The sequence below is a fragment of the Papaver somniferum genome, unplaced genomic scaffold, assembly GCF_003573695.1.
Source record: "Papaver somniferum cultivar HN1 unplaced genomic scaffold, ASM357369v1 unplaced-scaffold_123, whole genome shotgun sequence".
NCBI classification, from domain to species: Eukaryota; Viridiplantae; Streptophyta; class Magnoliopsida; order Ranunculales; family Papaveraceae; genus Papaver; species Papaver somniferum.
The window spans coordinates 4,034,503-4,044,224 of NW_020621381.1; the positions used below are offsets into that span (position 1 = coordinate 4,034,503).

The 9,722-nt window shown below is 37.7% G+C and overlaps 1 protein-coding gene across 5 annotated transcripts; it reads right to left on the bottom strand.

The window, feature by feature from the left end:
• Positions 1–279: 279 nt before the first annotated feature.
• On the bottom strand, positions 280–9,165 carry LOC113331041 (transcriptional corepressor LEUNIG_HOMOLOG-like). 5 transcript variants are annotated; one of them, XM_026577823.1, is made up of 19 exons: positions 8,884–9,165; positions 8,700–8,779; positions 8,461–8,565; positions 8,251–8,348; positions 8,042–8,151; positions 7,637–7,932; positions 7,440–7,494; positions 7,198–7,309; positions 6,091–6,140; positions 5,678–5,992; positions 4,870–4,944; positions 4,448–4,675; positions 3,754–3,883; positions 3,554–3,663; positions 3,163–3,312; positions 2,156–2,311; positions 1,957–2,073; positions 1,647–1,844; positions 280–930 (listed from the first exon to the last, which is right to left on the bottom strand). In XM_026577823.1, exons 3-19 carry the CDS (start codon positions 8,490–8,492, stop codon positions 787–789), a joined length of 2,376 nt encoding a protein of 791 aa, XP_026433608.1. In that variant the 5' UTR covers positions 8,493–8,565; positions 8,700–8,779; positions 8,884–9,165; the 3' UTR covers positions 280–786. The 5 variants fall into 5 exon arrangements, with proteins under 5 accessions (XP_026433608.1, XP_026433610.1, XP_026433606.1 ...); XM_026577825.1 differs by having other exon boundaries at positions 5,720–5,992; positions 8,884–9,162; XM_026577821.1 differs by having other exon boundaries at positions 7,419–7,494; positions 8,884–9,162.
• Between the last annotated feature and the right edge of the window lie 557 nt (positions 9,166–9,722).

Genomic DNA, 9,722 nt, shown 5'->3' on the forward strand with positions numbered 1-9,722 from the left:
CCTCTTCCATTAAATACATCTTCATTCAAATACCGGGAGTTGCATGGGCCCTTCATGGCTAGTCCTCTTCCATTAAATAAATCAACTGTCCTTCCACTAAATACATCTTCATTCAAATACCGGGAGTTGCATGGGCCCTTCATGGCTAGGAGCAGGGTTTATATTTTTGTGCTCATCATTCCTACAAGTTGAATCATGTAAGATTAAAACGCAGAGGAAAAAGCCTATTATAAGATTACAATAAGCTTATTATAAGGTGATGCGGCCAAGGACAATCCAGAGGAAAAAGCCTATTATTATAAGATTGAATCATGTAAAAACTCAACTTGCGATCTGGGCAAGTTGAAAAGTTAAAACGCACGGAAGTATATATATCAGTAGCCAACTATTTACGGAGGATGTGAAGACATGGATTCTTTCCCAAGCACAGCAAATAACACACGGATTTTTCAAGGAAAAAAAAAAGATGTAAGATCCGCAACCCAATGTACTGGATCTAACTGCCATTTTGGATCAACTTTTTTTTTCTTTTGCTCGAAGTACATGGAAATAACTCATAAACACGGGCAAACCCTATGGGGTAATTTTCTCAATCACCCATATTCCCCTCGGAAGAACTGCCAAAGGAAAGCAAAAAATGAAAGTGTCCCCTTTCCCTCAATATCTACCTCTGTAAAATCTACCTCCTTTATGATAGTGGTAACGGTGGTGATGGTCCAAAGAAATCAGTTAATGTGGGCATATCCCATAGTGTCCCGAGACAGGAAAGTGGAAACCACCCTAATCTTATTTCCACAGTTTAACGGATTTGTCATGACTTGCAGAAGCAACCATCCCAGTGACAGGTGACTGAGCAAGAGCTGCTATTTGGCCTTCATGCGCTGGTATCGTCATGCTCTTATTCTCTGCCATGTTCCATAACTCTAATGTCTGCCATAATTTATTTTTAAATAGTCAGTTAATCTGGTACAGCAACAACTCTACTTAGCAGCCAACAATTATAAGAATCGACAAGAAAATTAATTTAGGAAGATAAGATTATGACATGTGCAAAATCTTGTTGATATGTTTATAGGACGGCTACTCAGTTTGCTTACTCTTCTTCAATATCTATACTTTTCCTCAACTAGGAAAAAAAAAAAGCAAGTTGAAAGCCAGTCCAACGTTTTCATGGGGTTGTTTGGGATTAAAAAACTGCCCCTACCTGCCGAAGGTGGAGGCCAGGCTAAAACACAGGTAACAAGTCAATCGAACACCCCACTATGCCTACACTATGCCTATATAGGGTCATCCATCATAACTTCTATAGGAAATGTTTGGGATGGAAGAAAAAAAAAGCTGCCAGAGATCAAGGCTAAACTGCAAGATAACAAGTCAATCCGAGAACCCACTGCGCTTATATGGTCATACATCATAACATTTGGAGAATGTCAACAAGTAACCTTTTGTTGACCCAGATTTCGAGTTGACACCACCAGCACCAGCCATTGGGTGGTGTTACATGGTAATGAAATGCTTGAATTTAACATATAACACCTGACCTGATGGCTGGACAATGGTCACCCACCTTCACGAATGACCAGACAGTGTAGCATCATCAGTTAAGCAACTAATATGAACATGGATTAAAGAAGACAAATTCTTACTTGGTACCCTCCAACCACCAAGAGGGTAGAATAGCTTGGATGGAAAACAGAAGAGTGGAACTTGTTCCCATTGGAACTAAGCTCGTGAATGCACTCTCCTGAGTTCAAGGACCAAACCCTCACAGAATCCTCACTAACTGATGCTAAATAGTCTCCATTTGCATCCCAGCAGATAGAACGGACAGGACCAGAATGCCCCTGTAAATGCAGTCAATTGAACTATGATTGATTACAACTGGTCGTGTTTTAATTAAAAAAGAGTTTTACCAACCTCAACTTAAATTATTAACATTAAGTAAAATGAAAATACCTGTAATGCATGGGTTTGCCTGTCAGTTTCCACATCATAAATGGAGACCACTCTCTCAGCTGCTGCTGCAAGTAGATGTCCAATTCTTGGCTGAAATCGCACTTGCTCTGTAGCACCCTGCTCACATCAAACAAACAAAATTAGTCGGGAGAAAAATAAGAAGTCAAAAGAAAATGCAAAAGATGATTCAGATATCAACCTTGGAGACTCGTGAACATGCACTCTGATTGATATTCCAATATCGAATTTCACCGTTAGCATCACAAGAGCAGAAAATCTCAGTCTTCTTCGGATGAAAATCTAGTGATGTTACATTAGCACTGTGCCCAGTATATTGACCTAAAGAATAAGTAGGCTGCAAAAAAAAGACTTGGTGAGCTTTAAAGTAACCACCGGCGACGATGTTCCAATCCATAAACTGCAACTCAGCTCAGTTCAATCATACACTGGAAGCCAAACAATTTAAAAGACAAATCATGCAGTAATGCTCTAATACGTAGAATTAAAATGTAGGATAATGTACAACAGTTAAAACACAAGGATGGGTGGCCATATCTACTTATATAATGCCTATGCTACGCACTGAGCTGCATATTTATTAGTTCACACGAAAATGCTGAATTGGCAAATTGATGAAAATCGGTAGTGTTCTTTTGCCCTAACTTGATAAAAGTCTGACTTTTGTCTGATTGAATAAGAATATCTTTGAACAACGTCATGTCAAACTGTAAGATAAAACAGTTACCTGAACATATTAGAGCTTACCAACAGCATATACGGTGTTATGCGAAACTCAGTTGAAAAATGTAAATTGAGAAAGGTTTATAGTACGGGCTCAGGTATAAAATCAAGAACTGGAACAAACAACATGAGATGTAAATCAAAAGTATCACCAAAAATGAAGTGACCATGGGTATCAGTCATTGCCAAAATATCAGAGGTTACTAGCCAGGTCGAACGGTGCTAAATAGAGATTATCATATGCTGCTAGTCACTGCTACGATCGTGATATGTACAAACATTGACCTATTTGGAGCTAACCTAGACAAACTAGCATGCTTCCCATACTAATTTCGGGTCGTTAACAGGGGATCAGCAGTACAAAATAAACCTCTTGAAAAACATGCAAATTACAACAGTTGGACCTAAATATATAAATGAACAGGGATTATATATAAAAAAAAGGGCAGGAAATGACAATCCTACATCCGCTGCATTCCAAAGTCGTATAGATCTATCAAATGAAGATGTTGCGAACTGAGTTGAATTAGGTCTAAAACGAATATCCGAAATTAGAAGTGTGTGTTCTTCAGGAGCGCTCTCTGTTTGCAGTGTGTCCATGTTCCAAAGTACCGCCTACTGACATAAAACACAGATAAGTACCCCAAATCATTTTTCGTTAAACTAGAAAGACCTTCAGTAGCAATAGATGAAAATGCCATGAAGTCCACAAGGTTTGACATTGAACAAAAGTAAATACGAAACATGAGTATTAAAACCAACTCGATAAAATAGAATGACTGAAAAGAATAGCAAGTCTGCTAAGAATAGAGAGGAAAACATTTGTTCTTAGTTCTGTTTAACATTCACACATTACCTTTCTCTCATGCCCGGCACTAGCTAACAACTTCCCATCAGATGAGAAATGACAGCAGCCAACTTTGCTGTTGCTTGTACGTATACAGCCCACTTCACTGAATGAAAAACCTAGTGAATGCGATCAGAAAACAGTTATATATTTGTTTAATAACCTGCGGAAGAGAATATAAGCTACACAGGTAGTAGTCCGTTTGTTACCCTTAGAAGACTCAGTATTATGCTCAATAGGACTTCTTTTCAATGTGCCGAAAAGGTCCCTCCCGTCGCCATCATCTTGTGATAGAAATGATTCAACATTATCATCCAACGAACCAAGCTCCATGTCTTCCTGCAGTATAAGAAAAGAAAAAAGGTGATTAAATTGAACATATTAATTTAAATGTGTAGAAACAACAATAACTGTAATAAACAATATAAATTAAGATAAGAAGAATAATAAATTACTAATAAAAAAAAATGCCCGAATTGTTGGGTTATGTTGCCCCTCGATGATCAAGAGCCAGTGAGATTTGAATAATACAAGCCTTGCTATCAAAATATGGAGCTTCTCATTTTAAAATTTTGACCTCATCTATATATCATTAAACAAGGGTATATTTCTAAAACTACCCCCTTTTTAATTGACTACTGTTAGTATAAGAAATATGTATAATTTGATTGCCATGTTTATACTCGCTATGTTCTAAAATGCTTTTCAATGATACAAAGTTTATGAATATCCACGGTATAGCTTGAGAGATATTAATTATTATAAATAAGTGTATAACTGAAAAAAAATACTCCTCTCTCCTCCTTGAACTAGGTCATTTATTATGGGACGGAGGAAGCCTATATATTAATAACAATTTGACTTTCAGTTTATAACAATAAGAAAATGTACAGTAGAGAATACCAGCTGATTAGAAGACGACGCGAGACAACCTGTTCCATCGGGACCGTACATCATTAAGCTTTTCGGCATACTGTTCACATGCTGCAAATTAGCTGCCATAGGCACTCCATCACCAGGTGTATGAGTGGATGGAGTAGAAGGTTGGGAATTAGAAGGGCCCACTGTATTTCCTGTACCAGTACTGTTAGCAGGCCCAGAAGAAGTAGTCTGCTTCCTTTTTCTGTTATTCTGATATGTAATAAACAACCAATGACAAAGAGAAACAAGTGATTAGCTTAATCTAGGAAGAAAAAACTAACTTACAGAACAAACTAACATTAGGACGCCCAGAGGTGTCGATCAAAGAATAATACAGTCTCAATAATCAAAAGTGGCAAAAGAAACTCATATTTCTATGCAAGTAGGAGAGAAAGTAAAAGAACCTGTTGCAGTTGTTGTGGCTGCAGCTGGTCTGTTAGTTGCTGAGAGGAAGACTGTTGCATATGGGTCATCTTCATCTGATTTAAATCAGATAAATTTCTGAGAAGCACGGAAAAGAGAATACGCAACTAGACTAATATATGGGACAAGCTTATGAATATGGAGGAGACTGCATTAAGCAGACAGTTACGATAAAATTAATCTGAAAAAATCGTTGCTGCTGAGCCATGTTTCTACTTCTACTTTTTTGAATAGTAGTCGGGTAATTTCTTTTCAGTCCGTACTGACAAGTGACCAACATTTTCATGTCCAAGGATATGCAACAAACAGCACTACATAATTGAGACTAAGCATGTTTCCAACATTAGTGACCTAAAAAACGAGGTGAACTTACCATTTTCTGCAGCAAATGCAACAGCTGATATCACTCAAAAGACATGGGCATGTGGACTATGTAATTTGACTTAATAACAAGTACCTTACATAATTACATTCATATATTTCCTAATCTTTTTTAAATTTAGAACCAGCAATTTTATTATACATTATACCTACACCCATGCAACTGTAACCTCTTAAATCGTAAATAAATCTAACCATGATTCCCAAGACTGTCCGACAAAAAAATCATTTCCTTGTGATGTGTATAATATTCCCCGAGCAATTAAATTTCTCGGCTATGCACACAATAAACACAATTATTTTATTGATCACAACTGTTAGCCAAACAAGGAAATCGCTGTTTTCCTTGTTTAACCAAAAGTTAAGATGAAAAGCCGTGTTATTGGAGTATGCATCATGAACGCTGACCTTCATTAGATAATCTGCCTGATCTTGAGAAGATAATCTAACCTTCGGCGAGCTTGCTTGCATTGGAGAACCAATAGATCCGTCATTTCCTGTAGGTTGACTATCCTTTGAGTTCATATTACCTCTAGGTAAAACCCTATATCTTCGGGAATCCATATCTCCATAATTCTGTGAACTGCCAAGATTGCCTTGAGCCTGAGCCTGAGCCAGGAGCTGCTGCTGTTGATGGGGAGTCAACAACTGAAATTGATTTGGTGCCTGTATAAAAGGTGTTTTCTGCACCTGCGAGCCTAAACTGCCCGGTATAATTTGATTCTATCCAAAATCACAAATAATATACTCAGTATCTGGAACATGTAGCTCGAAATTTAGAATCACTAATGAATTGTTTAATATTGAAGTAGAAAACTTACAGTTAAAGGCCAGCCCTTTAATGGAAGACCACTGACACCTTGATTTAATCCTGTTGAGAAAGATGGGAAGATAGATTACAAGAATATTACTAAAGGTTTGACAGCCTAAACTTTGGTGGGAAATCATCTTCCAGATAACATTGCAGATATAAGAGCGTAATATACCAGGTTAAGTCTCTTATTTCAGTCAGTAATATCAAAACAGCTTATCGATTGAGAAAAGAAAAAAAAAAGCTCATCATCACCCAAACATCATTAAGTTACTGTGTACTGTCGAACCTTTTACATATAGCAGGAGCCTAAATGTAGTGTTTCACACAACCATACCTTCACCGAAACTTCAATGCAGTCCATAAAAGGTTCAAAAGCACCTTTACAAGCACTTTCCCAAAAATCCAAAGAGCAACTCTTATTTATTTTCATCCATTTGGAGCACATAACAAGACCCTAAGACAAGGTTTTCCGTCTTCCAACAACACCATGAAATTTTTAGAATCCTTTCCTATACTATCAGTCTGTTGGTGGGACGGTGATTGCGCCCCTGCCAGATATGGGATGGGCTTCATAACTTATGGATAACCGTGGTCCAAATATTGTTGTTGCAAATGCAGGTAGGATAGGGTAAGAAACTGATATTTCTGCCGCCCGAAAGCAGTAGGTAATTCACGGGTGACCTTGGGAGTATTTGGGGTCACAGACACTACAGGGTGCACGCCACCAAGCCTGGCGCAGACCCCATAAGGACTAAGATGGCCTGAACAGCAATGCTTTTAAATCCATTGAACACATCAAGGCACACAGTGGCTCCTCGTGTTTGTTACTAATTTGGTAGCCAAAATGCTCCATCCCATTAGCGAACCTGCTAATGTATCATATACGCACAGTCGCACACATGTGCAGGTTAAAACATCGTTCTGAACGTTCCACTCGCTTCTTCAGAGATGGATCCCTAAAGTAAATAAAATTACTTCCTGATTCAGGGTTGGCATGGCTGCCTAATAAACACCATGTCCAAGAAGAGGCAAAGACTAAAAATACCATATAACGGATCAGTAAAGGATACAGGAACATTTCAAATTTCTGTTCTAGAAGATGAAACAAACTTACCAGCACCACCTAATCCGGATTTGGATTGCATGCTCCCTTGTCCATAAATCGATGAAGGATCCATTGGCAAAGATCTCTGATTAACACCCAAGTTAATTTCACCTTTGATATCCTGTAGTTACATAAGAATGTATCACAGATGCATTATGAAAGACAAGACAACAATCGATAAAGAGTACCAGAAAAGGAAAAAAAGAACAATATATAGGGCAAGTAGTTACAGTAGTCTGCTGAGTTCGTGCCTGAATTTGCTGCAAAGCCGCCGACACACTCCCAGGGTTACCTTGGACCAGCTGACTGTGCGCCAGCAAGAAGAACAACAAACATGAATGATTCGCACTTAGAGAACAATGACTATGAATACTAAGAGTTTGTTTTAGAGAACAATGACTATGAATACTACGAGTAAACAAACACATCTATGTATTGGAGAGAATACCCTGGATGATTAGTGGCTGATTTCAAAAGAGCCATTCTACTAGCATCAATAAGTTGTGGAGATGTCTCTGAATCCATTGAGTGAGGGTGTTTCATGCGTTCTTCGTACATTTTTGCTGCCAAGACACTAGCTGTGGATTGCCCCAGCATTCCTTCAGAGTTTATAGCATTAACAGGTCCACCAATGGACGGATGATTACCATCTCTCCTTTGCAATTGTGCATGTCGTTGTTGCATGAGTTGTAATTGTTGCATGTGCAACTGCTGTTGATGTTCCCTCGCCTTGATTTGTTGTGTCTGTTTTTATCATAAACAAAATAACAACTAGCTGTGTTAACCACTATGAATATACATCTAACCACCACCAGCCCATAAGTGTAAATGCAAGAAATAGCTACAAAGAGACCTCAATATAAGCTGCAGCAACCTCAGAATGTTTCTCATTCGTTCTAGCAATGAAAATATCCCAAAAAACAGACCACCACTCGAATAGAAATCCTCCAGGAGCATCAATTGCTGTATATTCAATACATAGAAACCACTTATAGAAGAATATTTCAAACAAAATTTTAGAACAGTGAACACACATCACAGATTAACTAATTGAATGTTTACCAACTGGATCCGCAGCCACCTTCCCTTCAGTCATGAAGGCCTTTGCAGAAGCATGTAAATTTCTTTTCAACAAATAATCATAAATATAAACATCAAGCCTACAAAAACGAACAAAAATATAAAATAATGAGTCAAAATTAAATTGCTTTTTAAACTAAAAAGACAAAAGGTTGTAACTAATTGAAAGAAAAAGAAAATCTGAAATGGTACATCTTATCTGCTTCCCAGTTACTCTGCGCCATGTTTTAGTTTAACTTCCAACAAAATAATAAACATAAAATTGGAAAGCTTGTTCACACTAAACGATCCAATTCACTGCATCAACCAAAAAGTTACAATCATGTTAAAGAACCTTTTAAGTTAAAGAAAATTCAAACTCCAAATCGAACCTTCAACCTCACAGGTTAATTACAATCTTATTTTCCCATAACTCTCTTAGATTAACTAACCTTTAAGTGCATACAAAGCCTACATTATCGATCCAGGATTCCAACTAAACTCGATCTTCATCTCTTAAACCCTAATTCAACTAAAAATCCCACCAAAAAAATGAAAAATAAAAAATCAAACTAACAAAACAAATAATTCACTATAAAAATCAGAGCAACAACTGTGATCCAAACGATCTCATACCTTGCAACTACAGAAATTTCGAATTGTATACAAGAGATTTATTGATTCTATAGTTGTGAATTAAAAAATGATATACCAAATTTCTAGGGTTTTTTTTTTTTTCTTTTGTTTTGATCAAAAGGGGAAGAGTAGATGAAGGCTCAAACTTAAACCGGGAGAGAGAGAGAGAAAATCTACTCCTAATTTATACTCCTAAAACATCTTCTTCTTCGAAGTGAGTAATCAAATTTAGAAAAGAGAGAAAGAGAGAAAAGAAAACCCGATGATATCTTACTAGTTTATACATTCCAGTTCTCAACCGAACCTAAGATACTTAATCCGAACCTATGGTCTGGAGGTTAGTCTTTAAGTTTTTCTTGCTTCAGAAAAGAGCAAAATTAGGCTTGGTGATGGAAGTGTTCGATGTTTAGTGACTTGATTAACGGAATTGGATGACGGTGTTAGAGGAAATGAAGCCGGGAAGAGATTAGCGTTCAGACGGGAGCTGAAAACTATTGACTCTTTGGACTCTACTGTCGGATAGGTTCGGATCCGAAGGACTATGGTTTGATAGATGGGAGTTATTTTAGCAATCAATTTTCAGTGACGTTACAGATTTCTTCGAGACAAATGCTATTTCGCACCGTTTTGCGGGAAGTTATCTCGCTCAAGCGGGTTTTTTCACTGTTAGATGATCAAATCAACGGTTAAATTCGCATTCAGGAAAGGACCCACCACTTTCTGAAAAGGACCCACCATTTTCCATAAAGGGTTCAAGGCTGTTAGATCTGGGTTTTAGCGTGATCTAACGGTAAAGAAGCCGCTTGAGCGGGATAGCTACCCGCAAAATGGTGCGGGAC